The sequence below is a fragment of the Vipera berus genome, assembly GCF_964194415.1.
Source record: "Vipera berus genome assembly, chromosome: 1".
NCBI classification, from domain to species: domain Eukaryota; kingdom Metazoa; phylum Chordata; class Lepidosauria; order Squamata; family Viperidae; genus Vipera; species Vipera berus.
Window position 1 is genome coordinate 203628961 of NC_138202.1, and position 17215 is coordinate 203646175.

Genomic DNA, 17215 nt, shown 5'->3' on the forward strand with positions numbered 1-17215 from the left:
ATCACAACTACAGTGATTTGCTTAACAACGGTGGCAAGAAAGATTGTAAAATGGGGCAAAACTCACTTAAAAGATGTTTCCCTTAGCAACAGAAATTTTGGGCTCAGCTGGGATCATTAAGTTAAGGACTACCTGTAAAAATAACTACGGCCACAGCAATAAGAAAAAAAAAACAACACAATTTTTAAAAATCTTTTAAAGTTACCTTCTGCTACACTGAAACCTTGAAATTTAACAGGCTGGGCGTAGTTGATTAATGTTGACAAGTACGGGTGTATATTAGTTGTGGCACCTACATATTTATAAGAAGCCATCCATGCTTGTTCATCTTCTGCAGTTATCACGCCCTGAAAGTAATCGAAACAAACATAAATTAATGGTAGCATCCCTTGGTTCAAGTGGGGATGGTTTCAAAGGAGAGGTAGTCAGAATGAAAATGGCTCTTTTATGACTCATGGAGTCATAGCTGGCTCAGGAATTCTGGGAGTTGAAGTCTATGAGTCATAAAAGAGCCAAGGTTGCCTACCCCTGGCACAGAAGAACTCTATTTTTATTTTTTTTATCAGTGCATGCACATGTTTACCTGTAATGAAGAAAGATATGGGTTGGGTGTTCAAATAAATATACTATTGTGTAGGGCAGGGGTAGGCAACCTCGGCTCTTTTATGACTCATGGACTTCAACTCCCAGAATTCCTGAGTCAGCTGACTCAGGAATTCTGGGAGTTGAAGTCCATGAGTCATAAAAGAGCCGAGGTTGCCTACCCCTGGTGTAGGGTAACATTTTTTATTATTATTATCAGTAACATTTATTATTATGTATCCTTGACATGCTTGACTGGGTAAATAAAGCAAAAAAGATGAAAAGATGGAGCATAACTACCAGGAGAAGAAAGGAATGATGTTAACTAATAATGCATTTTTAAAATGCAGATCAGCATTTGATTAAAAGCCTACTTTTAATTTTAATGAGGGGGGGAAAAAAGACAAGCGAAGAAGCCTGAGAGATATCGAAACGGGTTTAAACCAGAATGTCTGGTTTAATTTTGCCTGTATTTATGCAGCAGGACATTACTGTATTTATGCAGCAGGACATTACTATACTATTACTATAGAGCCTTGGTGGAGCAGTGGGCTAATGCCTCCTTAAGTAACACCAGCTGCCTGCAATCAGTGCAGGTTCGAGTCCCACCAGGCTCAAGGTTGACTCAGCCTTCCATCCTTCCGAGGTAGGTAAAATGAGGACCCAGATTGTTGGGGGCAATTAAGCTGACTTTGTAATAATGCCGCTTGGGGTGTGTGTGAAAGCCCTAATAAGCAGGCATATACATAGAATGAAGGCTATTGCTAAGCTTGTAAGCCGCCCTGAGTCTTCGGAGAAGGGCGGGATATAAATGGAATTAAAATAAAAAATAAAACAAATACTATTTGGGAACGTGTTCCAGAGAGACGCACAAGCTTTCCCACGAGACAGCCCTTTCTTCCAGCCAAGAATATGGAATGCTGGCCATTTTTTTCTGGCCCATTCTTTAAGACTACTACCCCTGACATCTAATAGTGGCCGATACATCCTCTTCTCCTCCTCCATCTCCTCCTCAGATTAGAAGAAGACTACAGAAAAGTGCAGAAACCATGATCTACCACTTTCCTCTTTCCACCAGCTTGAACAAAGAGAAATAGAAAGGCACATGGACTATTATGCTTCTTCCAAGACAGCTTTCTTCAACAAGCTTCTTCAGGTCTCCGGAGTGTGTGGACTTCAACTCTCGGAATTATCCAGATATTTCTCAGATTCTGCATGTATCTAAAGAAGTCTGTGTAATAGCTGCTTTTTACCACCAAAATAGTACAGGAGATTCTGCTTTTACTCTCCCAAGAGTTACTACTTTATATTCTGAAGAACAACTACTATTCCTTCCTATGATAATAAAACAGGACACGTTCTAAATTCGTGAAAGTATAGCTGGATTTACATAGCAGAACTCCCAACAATGGGTAGAATGGGTGTAAGTGAGACATTGACAGAGCAAGAACAGAAGCTGTGTCGATGTCTTGCTTATATTACAGATACATTACAATATAATATACAACCTTCATATCTTGGCTTACAATGGTTGGATTCACAGAATTTTAGCAACTCACAAATGTAGCCTTACAGGTGTTTGCATAAGTATCTGCAGAAATGTTCAGGTTATGCAATAATCCAGGAGGAACTGATACTCTTACATATGTAAGAGGTAACATAACTTGACTTTTTTTTCTATCATGCAAAGAATGAGAGAAACTCAGATGATGGGTGTTGATTTCCTCATATGAATTACTATGTCTGGATCCAATTGACTGATCCCTCAATGTTGATTGCCAGCAAAAGAAGAAGAAGAAGAAGAAGAAGAAGAAGAAGAAGAAGAAGAAGAAGAAGAAGAAGAAGAAGAAGAAGAAGAAGAAGAAGAAGAAGAAGAAGAAGAAGAAGAAGAAGAAGAAGAAGAAGAAGAAGAAGAAGAAGAAGGCAATCTCCATTGACAACTTTGATTTTGTAAGATGCCCAGAACGATGGCATATATAGATGGCCAACTATATAAATTTAATCAATAAACATTGTTAACTTGCCCATTTCATAATTCAAAGATGGAAATTTGGAAGCTTTTTCACAACAATAAATGTTATAGACACATTCCATGGTGAATTCTCCCAAGAATTCTACCAAGTTCTTCAAACATAGTTTTAAGCAGCAATAATTTTGTCTCCCATTCACCCTCCCTTCCCCAATTGCAGTTTCAATAGTCTAAAACTTTGCCTTCCTTCCCCTACTAATGTATCTTTTCAAAAGAAATATCATAAAGTTGTTACTGAATATTTTTATAGTTGCCCAGACATAATATATGAGTAGCAAATGAGAACTCCATCCTCTGTCAGAAGAATAATCACATATATGTGATATTTTTATTGCAAGGGAAAAAATAAGTGATCAAAGCCCATGAAACAAACTGAAATCTGTTCATCGGCCCATATTCTTCTAAGTAGGTGAAATATACAATGAAAAAACAAGCTTTCACATTTTTATATTACAGTTTTTTTCCAGATATTTCTCCTGGCTCACAATCAGATATCTGCATGCCTTTATGCCCTTTGAAATGATACAAATCCAGGCCATGGAAGGTCAGTGTTTTCTTACAAAACAAGGGCAATAATGCTGGCTTATTGCTAGGCCAGTTAAAGGACGCCAGAGTTGTGAACTCAGCTGCCTCTGTGAAACAGGCACTATTCCAGAAAAGAGGGTTAGAAATACTCTGTAAGTCTAGGAGTCAAAATATTGGAAGAGAAGACAAATAAGGAGAGAAGGAATGGGGAAAAAAAGAGATCCAAGTGAAGCATTTTCAGAAGAATGTTTCACATGCAATCCAGCCCCCCACAAAAAAGGAAAAGAAAAATAATGCTAAAGTAGAAGGGGACATGGAGAAATGAAAGGGAAGTCAGACTGACTGCAGGTGTCAATGTTTGCAGCATATTATGTAGACACCTATATAGCTGAGAGACCAAACTCATGCAGGCCTTCTATCATCCAGGAACCTTTTATGTTGGAGTGTAGGTAACGGCAGATGTTAGATTTCCTGTACTTCTCTAAAGAAAAAGATACTGCAATACAGCTACTGAATCCTTAATGCTAGCCTAATAAAGAGGGAATGATGCAGGGCATTAAAAATACAGTTAGCAAAGCAGTTTTATTAAAAACAGAAAACTTAAAAATGTAGAAGCTATGAAAAAAATATCTCATGGGTCACCTTTTTATTGTTTTCTTGTTCAGAATCGTCCACAGCCTATGGGGAAAAATATAGACATTATCGAAAGTTGTTGCAAAATCACACACTCAAAACTCAAATGAGGACCAAGGAAATATTTTGGGCAGGTCTGTTAAATATATCCTTTCCACTGTTTGTATGCAGTTTCCATTTCTATTCAAAAACAACACGGTTGATAAGTTGCCAAAGTGAAGAAAGGAGGGAAAAAAGGTAAGTCCTTAATCAGGAATTATAACGTAGTTGGGAGTCCAGTCTAGATAATAGAATACTTCTGGATTTAGAACAAGTGAACTGAAGTTGCTCAGTGCTTATTTTTAAAAGACTTGTTACTGGTGGGGGGAAAAAAATTTCGTTTGCTCATAGGGGATTGATTTACTGAATTTACCCCCCACTGCAATCAATTTTCATGAATCTAAAATGGTTCAATATTGAGTTCTACATGTTGGGTAAATGGATATTGAAAATACACATAATTTTATCTTTGACATTAACAATGAAAAACCTGGGGTAACACTGGAAGACGTTTGTTGCTTACATATTGCATTCTGAAAGCAAACTAGTCAGCCCAGATTATGGTAAAACACGCAGTGACTAAATGGAGGGAACTAGCTCATTAAGTAACTAGAAACATACTAAGATATAAGGGGAATCTTAATTAAATTGAAGTTGAAATTCCACAGGAAACAAAGAAAACTGAGATATTAGAACTTTTGAATCAGCAACCCAAGAGGGTTAAAAAGTTGGACAAAAGCCAGCTGGCAACAAGCAAATATTTTACTTGGGCAGCTCCCCAGATAAAACCCAGAAAACATCTATATAAGAATGAAGACGCCAGAATTCCAGCAGAAGTGAAGTTGTAAAGTAGTTCAGAATTAAAATGTTTCCTTGGGCGAGCACAATTTCATGTGTTTGCTGTTGGAATACTGTTAACAAAGAACATTCTACAAGAAAAAAAATAGATATCCCATGGAATGTTCTGTTAACAAAGAATCTCTGGTCCTTAGGTGGAAGAGGAAGCTGTCCCAGTCTCAGACAGAATTATTACTTCTTCTTTCTTCCAGTCTTCTATATGGTCTCCTATTATCTCAATTTGGCCCTTTAGATCGCTTCCTTTGCTATTTTTCAGACACTTGCTTTTTTGGGTCTAGGTAGGGCAACTTGCCGTGGACTACTTGCCAAGGCCAACTCAGCATAGGCCAACTCGCCATGGCCAACTCATCATGGGACAAAGGTGAGTTGTCCCATTCCATGTTTTTTACTCCTCCCAGTGAGAAATTATTCAGTATAGGCACCATGTACTCAAGAGACAATTAGCTCCTAGCACTCTAGTCCTTCAGCAGTGAGTATCAAAGAAGAAAATCAGTTTTTGCCTTTGTAACTTTAATTCACATTATAGGTATGAAGGCTGTACAATATGGGACTGACATGCAGCCTTTTATTGAGAAAAATAATAATAGATATCTTATGATTTGGGATGCTCTGCATAGTATTTTCTGAGGACCAACTCCTGATATACCAGAGTACAATATGGCCTGGAAAAATTGACACTGCTTGTTATTTAAAATATAATTAAGTTCTGAAATGTCATACACATTTTTTAACCAACAGTGTGTATTGTGGGTCTTGTTCTCTTGGCTGTCTCTGATCTTTTAATTAAATATATATGGGAAAAGCTGCCTTACCTTTTTAATGTGATTAGCTACAGATTCCTTTTGGCTCAGGTCATCTGCAGAAAGCTCACTTCCAAATTTATACTCTGGATGTGCTTCCTCTTCTTGCTCCCCTATTAGTAATACAGTACAAAAGGGAATAAAATGATCAGAAAACTACTTAAAAAAACCCAAGCAGTAAACCGAAGATATCAAACCAAAGGCAACAGAAAGGTAACTTAACTACTTATTAGCTTTTGTGTATTAAAGGAGGTCATGTTCCACTTCAATGACAGTTAAAAAACATGGATTTAACTTTCTGTATTAAAAATTGAACAACCTAAGATATGCAGATGATACCACTCTAATGGCAGAAAGTGAAGAGGAACTAAAGAGCCTCTTGATGCGGGTGAAGAAGGAGAGGGCAAAACTTGGGTTGAAAATCAACATTAAGAAAACCAAGATCATGGCATCCGGCCCTCTCAATTCCTGGCAAATAGATGGGGAAGAAATGGAGGTAGTGACAGATTTTATTTTCCTGGGCTCCAAGATCACTGCAGATGGGGACTGCAGCCAAGAAATTAAAAGATGCTTGCTCCTGGGGAGGAAAGCTATGGCAAATCTAGACAGCACACTAGAAACAGAGACATCACCCTTCCAACAAAAGTGCGTATAGTCAAGGCTATGGTCTTCCCAGTTGCAATGTATGGCAGTGAAAGCTGGACAATAAGAAAGGCTGAGCGCCAAAGAATTGAGGCCTTTGAGCTATGGTGCTGGAGAAGACTCCTGCGAGTCCCTTGGACTGCAAGGCAATCAAACAGGTCAGTCCTAGAGGAGATCAACCCTGACTGCTCTTTAGAAGGCCAGATCCTGAAGCTAAAACTCAAATACTTTGGCCACCTAATGAGAAGGAAGGACTCACTGGAGAAGAGCCTAATGCTGGGAAAGATTGAGGGCAATAAAAGAAGGGGACGACAGAGAATGAGGTGGTTGGATGGAGTCACTGAAGCAGTAGGCGTGAGCTTAAATGGACTCCAGAAGATGGTAAAAGACAGGAAGGCCTGGAGGAATGTTGTCCATAGGGTCGCAATGGGTCGGACACGACTTCACAACTAACAACAACATTAAAAGTTGGTCCTCAATTTTCTCCCATAGCTCTTCATAAATTAACCACTCATAATTAGTTTGCTAACTGATGGATGACAAAGAGGGAGAGAATAACTCACAGGAGGATAAATGGTATACTGTTCACCAAGGGCTTGGCAACTGGGTGAATCCCAGTGTTGTTTTTTTAATGTTAAATTTAAGTGGTCACATTCATAACTTACCTTAAAGTCAATTCACTACTATTCATGAACAGTTTCTCTCCCTTCAATCTATCCCTTCTCAACCTATCTAGTTTGAAAACCACCATATTCAGCTGAAATTTATTTATCAAACCTGTAGCTGAGAAGGGCATCGAGGACAATAGAAAAAGCTTTGGGGGCTTAGTGTATGATGTGCGTGCTACAGATGTTGCCCCCTTATTACAGCCTGTACTTCTTGCACATAACCTTGAATTCAGAACCCAGAGATAAATGTACAAGTGACTGCTATAAGAAAACAATAAATATAAGCTGTCAAGTCAAAGGGCTCCTTCTAAGGCGGGGGGGGGGGGGGAAACCGATGGCTCTTTTATGACTTGTGGACCTCAACTCCCAGAATTCCTGAGCCAGCCATCCTATGCTGGCTCAGAAATTCTGGGAGTTGAAGTCCACAAGTCATAAGGGGGCTATGGTTCCCCACCCCTGTTCTAAGGCAACATATCCAGCATGCTGTCATCTGATACACTGCAAATATCAGCAAGAGGAACTTAAAAATATGATAAGTAAAAGAACCACTTTACCACTTTCTATCTCCTCTTCATTATCATCTTCCAAGATGCTGACAGGAGCAGCCGTTTCACCAGCTTCCATCATACTTTTCAAAGTTTCAAGCTGTTCTATTTAAAAGAAATATGTGTACATATCCATACAAGAAACCCACAAAATTTTAAAAACCAACTATGGAAAATAATTCAGATAAATCTTGGTTCGGAAAGATTGCATAAGAGTTGAATTCCAATGTACTCCACAACAGGGTCAATATGTCTCATTACTGGTACTGGAATAGTATCATCTGTTATTGTATTCAAAATTACCGCCACGTGACTAATGACTGAAAGGTACATATTCAAGAAGAAATGGATGTGCGTGGCAATATGTTCCCTTCTTACCCTGGTTACAAGGTGCTCTAATATGTAACTCTATTATTTTGTGCTTGATAGCATTGCACAAACACAGCAATTCCCTAATGGCAGAAACCAGATATAGGTTTTCAGCCTAACAATCAAAGGGCAAGAGAAGTATTAATAATCTTAAGTGGTTTTAATATTATAATCACTATACCCAACTCACAAGTATGCAGGATTGCAGCCATTCTACAAAACATAATGAATTACTATAGTCCCACCAATATGGCTGAGAGCCAGCATGGTATCATGGTTAAGGTGATGGGACTGGAAGTAGAAAGTTGTACTCCTCTCTCAGCCATGAAATCCAGCTAGGTGACCTTGGGTCAGTCACTTTCTCTCAGCCCACACCAGCGACAGGTCCTGAGACAACTGGCTGAAAATCAAAGCCCTTTGCTGCAAAGACCCACTGATAAGCTTCAGTATAAGAACTGCGGACACAGGTAGTCCTCGGCTTACAACCGTTCGTTTAATGACTGCTCAAAGTTACAACGGCACTGAAAAAAGTGACTTCTGACTGTCTTTCACACTTTATTTCAAACGCTGAAGATGAGGTATCTTGAATGGCCGGTTCTCTAACAGTATTAAAAGGTCAGTGTCTTCTGCGTGGTGACGCAGTGGTTAGAATGCAGTACTGCAGGCTACTTCTGCTGACTGCCAGCAGTTCGATTCTCCCTGGCTCAAGGTTGACTCAGCCTTCCATCCTTCCGAGGTCGGTAAAATGAGGACCCAGATTGTTGGGGGAGGGGGGCAATATGCTGACTCTGTAAAACGCTTAGAGAGGGGCTGTAAAGCACTATGAAGGGGTATATAAGTCTAAGTGCTGAGCACTATTGCTTAGAGACCTACAGATATGTTTTTTTCTGTGATGGCACCTGCCCTATGGAGCAGCCTCCCACCAAGACCTGGAAGATCTTTTGGCCTCCAACGAAGAGAGGGCTTTTTCCCAGGTGTTGGCCCAAGATGAGTTCGATATAGGTATGGTTTGTGTTTTGAATTTGTTATAGAGTGTCTCAGATACTGTATTACTATTATGTGCGGGGGTTTTTTGCTTTCTTTATGGAAGTTTTAATTTAATGCTCTATAATAAACTGGATTTTAACAAATGAAAGTTATATACATAAGATCGGTAGGCATATACATTTTATACATACATACATTTAAACAGGCTACAGCAACTTTCCTCCAGATGCATTGGGATATTAACTTTCAACCTTGCCAATAAGCATAAATGGCCATATTTACTAAAAGTAAAAAAAAAACAACCCTCAATACGTCTAGTGATAATAAGGTAAAAACAAAAACTTTGACCTTAGAATGTAGGATTCTCTAGAAGATGCCCTTTCAAGACTTCGCAAATAGTTAACAATGCAGCAAAGTGCTATTATTAGGAAACAAGGGAGGTTACCAGCACACAATTTAAGCCATGGTGCCTTTTTCATTTAGATATTAGGCATTTTAAATGCAATTTACTTACTTTTTTCCACCTCTGGTTTCAACCTTTTGTTTTTAATAAGAATCTTTTTTCTCAGATCATTTGGGGAGGGCAAGGACCTTCCTGGTTCGAGCTGAAAGGCAAAAAAAAGGGCATAATTAGGAAATACACCCGCTGCTGTCTTTTGTTCCTGCTTTCCTCACAATTATTATAGTTGTGGCAACTATGCACACACGCAGACACCTAAAGGAAGGTCATTTGTGACTTGTAGAACACCAGTTAGAAATACATTCCTCCCTTTAAAATTGAATATAGTAAGATGATTAGCGAATTATCTTCTTTCATTTGACAACTTAGGTCAGGGGTCTTCAAACTTGGCCCCTTTATGACTTGTGGACTTCAACTCCCAGAATTCCTCAGGCATGCTGGTTGAGGAATTCTGGAAGTTGAAGTCCACAAGTCATAAAAAGGGCCAAGTTTGAAGACCACGACTTCGGTTATTATGCTTCAGGCCTTGTTTACTCCCCAGGATATTTTTTTTTCAAATAACAAACTAAAATAAAACTGCTTAGAATTAAAAATGTTTCTAGGAAACTGTGCATAAGCAGGTTTTGGTAGCCTTTAATATGCTTTGACTGATCCATTCTACAGATCCTACAACAATGCATTGCGGTATACATTTCTGTACTGCTGCAGATTAGGTAGTTATTCCCTCTCTAGCACACTATATCCCTTTGCCTTTTCTTCCGGCTTCACTGGGTTTCTTCAATCGTTGTTCCCTCTCCTGAATTTTTTATAGCAAGTTTTCTTGCACTTCAGCATATTTTGTGACTCTTCCAATCAGGTGACAGCTTTTTCCTCATTCCCGCTTATGTATCAATAGCAAACACAGATAGTGTGAATACAGAATGCAACAACAGGGCAGTCCTTGACTTAGAAATGTTTGTTTAATGACCGTTCAAAGTTACAACAGCACTGAAAAAAGTGAACTTATGACCATTTTTCACGCTTACGACCGTTGCAGCATCCCGGTGGTCACGTTATCAAAAATTTGGATGCTTGGCAAATGGTTCATATTTATAACAGTTGCGGTATCCTGGGGTCATGTGAACAGCTTCTGGGACCTCCTGACAAGCAAAGTCAATAAGGAAGCCAGATTCACTTAATGACCGTGTTACTAACGGTCTGTGACTAAAACGGTCACAAAATGGGGCAAAACTCCCTTTTAACAAATGTCTCACTTAACGGCATAAATTTTGGCCTCGGTTATGGTGGTGAGTCGAGGACTACCTGTATACCTTATTGATATTGTGTCTCAATAAAGGAGGACTATCCCAAGACATCTAGAGAAGACTCTGGGGATTTTTTGGATTAGGCTGCATCCAGTCTTGGCTAAGTGCCAGAAACGTTAGCATTTAAGTGACATGTGTATCAATCACAGACATTGCCATAAACAAACACTCAAATATGAAAGAAGTGAGGACATTGCATTTTTTGGCTGTTTATTTTGGTTGATGCTATAACTGAATGCCTTAGAAAAATGTGTGTGAATGTGTGTAAGTGGATGAACAAAACTGCACATTTGAGTCAAAATCTGCAAAAAAATGTGTATTTTAAATGAAATTTGCACTTTTGCATGGGCTTCTTTCTAAAAAAATGCAAAGCATTGCAAAAACAGAATACTTTTAAGATGGGAGAAGTGAGAAACTAAGAAAAATCAAACTACAAAGATTTACTGAGGCCTATGAGAAAGGATAAACTTACAATAACTGCCAGTGAAAACATACATACAGAGTATATGTTTGCCCCCCTCCCAATCAAAATCATCAAATTTTGAACACTGTACAGGAAGAGATAGTCTGCTTTAAAACATCCCTGATAATTGGAAAACACATGTTAAAAACAGACATGCCCTGAAGCACATCTTTAAAAGGTAGGAGGGCGAGGGCTTCTATAAATATCCAGGAATGATGAGTTTCAAATATGAGATGCTGACAAAGCAAAGGAGTTTGGGTTATGAAACAGTAGATGTTACCTGAAATCTGATTAAAGTAATGATAGGTAAGAAACTCTGAGCTCTAGAAAAATATGTGAGGACACTGAAGTGGCAAAATAAGCACCAGCAACAGAATTCCAAGAATCTCTCATGCCAAATGGTATTGTTACCCAATCAGTGTAAGTGCATCACTCTTACCATCAAATTTCCAAACATTTCCACAAGAATATTTAAACATAACAGTTGGAAGACCCTTACTGGATGTGTTTCTAGTGGCTGCTTTAGGAGAAGATCTCCAAAAATATCTTCGCAGTATTTTGACATTTTGTATTGTTGGTATTTGCTAGAAAAGAAGTATTATTGTTAATCAATCAAAAATATAAAACTGAACAGAAATTAAAATATGTAACGTCTTTCAACTGTATTAGATTGTTATTACATTAGTTTAAAACCAATATGGTAAAACAAGTTATACGTAACATTTGTAATGGTAGAAAATTTTTAAGAGCGAGTTCAAATTTATCTGTGACTAGAATTACTTCATTAGTAATTGTGTTCCTACTTCGAATTTTACCATAAATTTCCTTTCACCACATCAATCAAATACAGTGTAGTACAATGTTACCACTTCATAACACACCTGCAGTGATTTTCAAAGGACAAGATGACAGGATACTCGGATGTTACAAAGGCTGTTTCCTTAATGGCTTGAATCACATCCTTTAAAAATACAACAAAGCGACATTATGGACATTTCAAAATAAATTCAGGTGCATTCTAGAGCAAAGCAAACAACAGGAGAGATGCCTCATTCAGCATGAATGTGCACATACACATAACCACAGAGAAAAAAGTAAGAGCTTAATCTTTTCGCATCATAAAAACTGGATGCTACGTTTCACAAAATTCTCCATATTTCCTCAAATGGTTGAAGTGTGGTGTTCGGGCCAGTCCTAGCACTGGGAGCAGGAAAAGACTTAGCTTGGATTAAAAAAAATACATAAGAAGATGTTTGCAGCTGAATCTGTGGCAAATCTACAAGAAAATAAAAATCACATAGGAACTGGTTACCTTGAATAGAATATCTGTACACATGGCCTTTCCATGTGTTATTATTGGTTCTTGATCTTCACCTTTTCCATCCCAGCAATCAAGTTCAATACACCTAGAAGCCAAAGGGAAAGAAAGATGGTATAAACTAGTCCCAGCAGTCAAGTTATAAAGAACAATATAGTTCCACACAAATTATTGGTAAACATTCGTTTTAAATAGGCTATAGTTCTGCATGCCATCTTAAAGAAAGGTATTAAGAAATGCAAATCTATTTTCTTAGTTGGACTTGCAGTTTCATCAGACTTACTTTTGCAGGTAATTAAAATAATTTATATGTACATGTACATGTATATAAATGAAATGCTTGTGACTTCAGTATAATTTATTATTTGCTGGTAATCTATAATCAAAGGAATCAAAGCATTCAGATTGTGTTTTTTTTTAAAAAAACCAACCCAATCCTTAGTGTTCTTTGTTTGTCCTATAATTTATTTCAAGATCTTGAGATATATTGCTAGAAATCCTATTAATAGGTTTTCATTATTTAAACTGGGTTTGTTAAATATGTATATATGTTTACAGACATACACACATATGCATGCAGATTCACTCAACCATCAAAACTGATGGTAAATTAAATTTAGTGAATTAGAGTTTTAGCCTCCCTTAAGCACACCTCACCTGCATCCAGCCAAGAGGACTTGTCTGTACATCTCCACTGATGACTTTCCACCAAACTGCCTTCCTGTGAGATATGTGTTGTGGGAAGAGCTAATAAAATAGTGAGCCAGAGGGTGTTCCATTTCTTGGTAGAGCTCTAAACGGTCTAGGAAGACAGGGGCATTCTCATCTGACATTAAGTACCGACAAAACCCATCACTTGACATGACACCTGAAATGAGCGATACGCAATGTTAGAATGCAGGCTTCATCATTATTCTAAAATTGGGCTCCTGGTTCGTTCCCTTAATCTGAGATGGCCATTTGATGAGGAAGATAAGTGTTGGGTTTGTGGATTCTTGGTTGTGTTTTAAAGGGTATCCAGCCTTTCCCTGGGGAAAAAAAAGAACCAGGTTCTAAAGGATATGGCATTTAAAGAGAATTACGGTTTTTCCCATTTAAAGAGGCAAGATATATACAGGATGATGGGATGAACCAGATCATCTCCATTTGCCTCTATTTTTTTTAAGGAAAAGCCCCTAGCCAAGAAATGTTTGCTTGCCTCAATCACACTTATAGAAATGGAACAGTTTGGAAATCAAACCAACCTATCCCCCTAATCCAAATAAATAAATAAATAAATAAATAAATAAATAAATAAATAAATAAATACATACATACATACATACATACATACATACATACATACATACATACATACTCAGAGTGTTATCTGCAATACAAGACAAAACTACTGGTTAGGATCACAAGCCATTTAGGACTTTGAAGATTAGAGCCAGCCCAGCCCTTTAAATGGGGAATGGAAATACAGCATACTGACGGTCAGTGCAGGCAGCTGAACAATAGCCTATCCAAGTGCCTCACAGTGTCTTTTAAAATATGGACAAAGTATATCAGTGTTTCGCAACTGCGGCAACTTTTAAGACATGTGGCTGGTTGGGGAATTGAAGTTCCCACATCTTAAAGTTGCCAACACTGAAAAACACTGAAGTATCAATTTCAATTTATTTGTTTGCCGTCACAGACCAAAGTACAAATACAACAAAAGAAAAACATGAAAAAAGTAAAATCTTAGTCAATTGGACACCAGAAGCCTTGGCTGAGGGGAATTACAACATTCTCCTCTAATAGTTACAGCTCTTAAAAATTTTTTAGAGACCTGAGAAGTAATATATGAGGAGCCATCCCCTAAACAATATAAGACTAAATTACTAGCATTGGGCCCAGAAGGGTCTATTTTAAGGAGAGACAGTAATTTAGTTCTGCCTGCGTTATACATAGTAAAGGTAAAGGTTCCCCCGCACATGCGTGCTAGTCGTTTCCAACTCTAGGGGCTGGTACTCATCTCCGTTTCAAAGCCAAAGAGCCAGCGCTTGTCCGAGGACGTCTCCGTGGTCATGTGGCCGGCATGACTTAGATGCCAAAGGCGCACGGAGCACTGTTACCTTCCCACCGTAGTGGTCCCTATTTTACTACTTGCATTTTTACGTGCATAGGGCAGTATAAAAAGACATGCTCCACAGTTTCAACCTCAGCCCTAAAACACTGAAGTATAGCAATAGCACTTACACTTATATACCGCCCTCTTGTGCTTTACAGCACTCTCTGAGCAGTTTACAATGTCAGCATATTGCCCCCAACAATCTGGGTCCTCATCTTACAATGTTATCTACAATGAAACAAAATTTAGGGCAGCCTACATACCGAGTAGCTGACAACAAACAAGCTGAACTTTTTAACAGAAATTATTGACATCCACCTCTTCTTTTTACCTTTCTTTTTCAAATCTTCATCTGGTTCATATATTTCAATTATCTGCATTGCTCTTTTAGGATCAAAGAATGGAAATAAAATTTCATTCAGCCGAGGATCTCGTTGATGCTAAGGTAAGAAAAAACAAGACTGATGAAAATTACTACATGCTGTTTTGCTTCTACAAATCTTTCATCGGTACAAGTAATATTCAGGAGGGGCTTGCTTTTAAAGTCATTTAGACTTCTATTTTTTTTTCTCGATCTTTTTCAAGCTCTATATTTTTACAAGTAAATTAATTTTATTTTATGTTCAGTATAATTCTGTGCTCTAATAGTATGTTAGTACAGATGATTACAATGGCTACAAATGTTTAAAAACAAAAACAAATTATGCAGTGAGAATCATTTATCTGCATTACTGCCCACATCATAATGCATTAATGAAATATTCCCTAGTTCAACCTTGAACTAAAATGCTTTTGAAATTTCCATATGTGGGTAATTATGAGTTCAAAATATGACTATTCATATATGAAGAGGAAAAGTATAAAGAAAAGAAAATGAAACTGCAGAGGACAGGAGGCAATGAATATTTAAAGAATTCTTGGCATTCAATAAATAGCTTCAGTTAATTTACTTCTAAATTAACCAACAAGCGAGCAAAAATTTGGAACTCTATCACCAACATTTATCACTCATGTCTGAATTTTTTTAAAAATGGTAGGTATCCCTCTTAAGAGCATTCTTTTGTTAAAGATTTTACCCATTATTGTTTGAAATACCTGAGTCAAAATCAATTTCTATATTAGAGTAATTGTCAGATAATGGTTCTAATTACCTTTTGGAATTAGCACACTACTAGACAGCCGGTGACTTGCTGGGTCATCTTTTCAAAGATACAGTATTTCCTTACCAGATTTCCTCAATGCTTTCAACAATAACAGAACATCTAATCCACTGCCTTCATTGGAAAAATTGAGATACATTCAGACAGGTATCTGTCTTTAAAATAGCCCATGTTGAACCATATAGCACAGTCAAACATCAGCACATGTTCTATGTTCTATGACATTTTGTATTATATCATAAACTGTTTTATAAAATTTGTCAAAGTTCAGTTCCATGGGAGTCATGGCTCTCAGATTTGGACACATTCTATAAGTTAGCCCATCTGAGGTTCAAAAACTGTCGCCCTATGATGCATCATTTTGTCCACTTAAAAGTTATGGAAACAACTTTTGTTAGTACTATATAGATTGCCACCACTCTTATTCCTTCTTTGGTTTTAGTAATTAAAACAATCTAATAAGTCCTTGCTATATGTAGCATACTTAAATAAGACTAAAATATATAGTACAGCATTCATTGTAGTAATGAAATGCCTTCCATGCAATGAATATTTTATTGTCTCCATTTTATTGAATTCTAGCTCAGTTCATCATTCATCATTTAGTTTAGGCCTTTCCTTTTGTTCCAAGTGGCATCTAAAGGGATCCAAACGGCCACGGCCCTATCAACATTTCATACAGCTCTAGATTTGGGTGTCCCCTCCGGTGTTTGGGACATGCAACTGAGTAACATGCTGGTTGATTGACTTTTTAAATTATTGTTTGTATTGGAGTGATTTTTGTGACCCTGGTCATTTATTATTTGGATTTTTTTTCTTGTATGTTTTAATTTTTGTACACCCGCCCAGATTCATTGCCATGAGATAGGCAGATATGCAATTTGGATGGATGGGTGGGTGGATGGATGGATGGATGGATGGATGGAAGGAAGGAAGGAAGGAAGGAAGGAAGGAAGGAAGGAAGGAAGGAAGGAAGGAAGGAAGGAAGGAAGGAAGATAATATATCAGAACTTCAGATTGAAGCAGCTTCCTAAGTAATGAAATATGATCGGACTCAAAATTGTTCTTACCCACCTAGGCTTGCCTTAGGGCAGGGGTGTCAAACCCGATTGCATCGCAGGCTGTATCATGACATATTGAGACTTGCTTTGCCCTTACAGGGCCAGGGTGGATGTGGCCTGCATGGGCCACATCCAGCCCACAGGCCGCATGTTTGACATGCCTGCCTTGGGGAATTTCTAGACAGGATGAGAATTTCTTGTCTAGATTGGAAACAACTGTGGTTTTTTACACTTTTCTATAAATGCTTTCTTCAGCAACTGTAACTTTTGAGTTCGAAAGAGGAAGGGTGGCAAAAGTGGTCTCAGAAAGGACCCTCCCTGATTTCTGGGAGAGTAAAAATTACAGAAGGGAAGGCCCGGGTACAGCACGGAGATGGCATTGGTCGCGCTGGTGAATGATCTCTGGCGGGCTCGGGACAGGGGTTGTTCCTCTGTCCTAGTCCTATTAGACCTCTCAGGGGCTTTTGATACCATCGACCATGGTATCTTACTGCGGCGTCTCAGGGGGTTGGGAATGGGAGGCACCGTTTTACGGTGGTTCTCCTCCTACCTCCTGGGATGTTCGCAGTCGGTGTTGGCAGGAGGGCAGAGGTCGGCCTCGAGGCCTCTCATTTGTGGAGTTCCTCAAGGGTCGGTCCTCTCGCCTCTCCTGTTCAACATCTATATGAAGCCGC

The 17215-nt window shown here is 38.4% G+C and overlaps 1 protein-coding gene across 6 annotated transcripts in view; it reads right to left on the reverse strand.

Moving 5' to 3' along the window:
* PLCB4 (phospholipase C beta 4) overlaps window positions 1-17215 on the reverse strand; it is a 189466-nt gene that overhangs the window by 41529 nt on the left and 130722 nt on the right. For all 6 annotated transcript variants that reach the window (XM_081321997.1, XM_081321998.1, XM_081321996.1 and 3 more), the window contains 10 exons: window positions 14652-14760; window positions 12880-13090; window positions 12217-12310; window positions 11786-11865; window positions 11404-11488; window positions 9192-9282; window positions 7331-7426; window positions 5479-5579; window positions 3779-3814; window positions 206-347 (listed from right to left, as the gene is read on the reverse strand). In XM_081321997.1, the coding sequence (XP_081178123.1) occupies window positions 206-347; window positions 3779-3814; window positions 5479-5579; window positions 7331-7426; window positions 9192-9282; window positions 11404-11488; window positions 11786-11865; window positions 12217-12310; window positions 12880-13090; window positions 14652-14760 (1045 nt within the window). The remainder of the gene's footprint in view (window positions 1-205; window positions 348-3778; window positions 3815-5478; window positions 5580-7330; window positions 7427-9191; window positions 9283-11403; window positions 11489-11785; window positions 11866-12216; window positions 12311-12879; window positions 13091-14651; window positions 14761-17215) is intronic.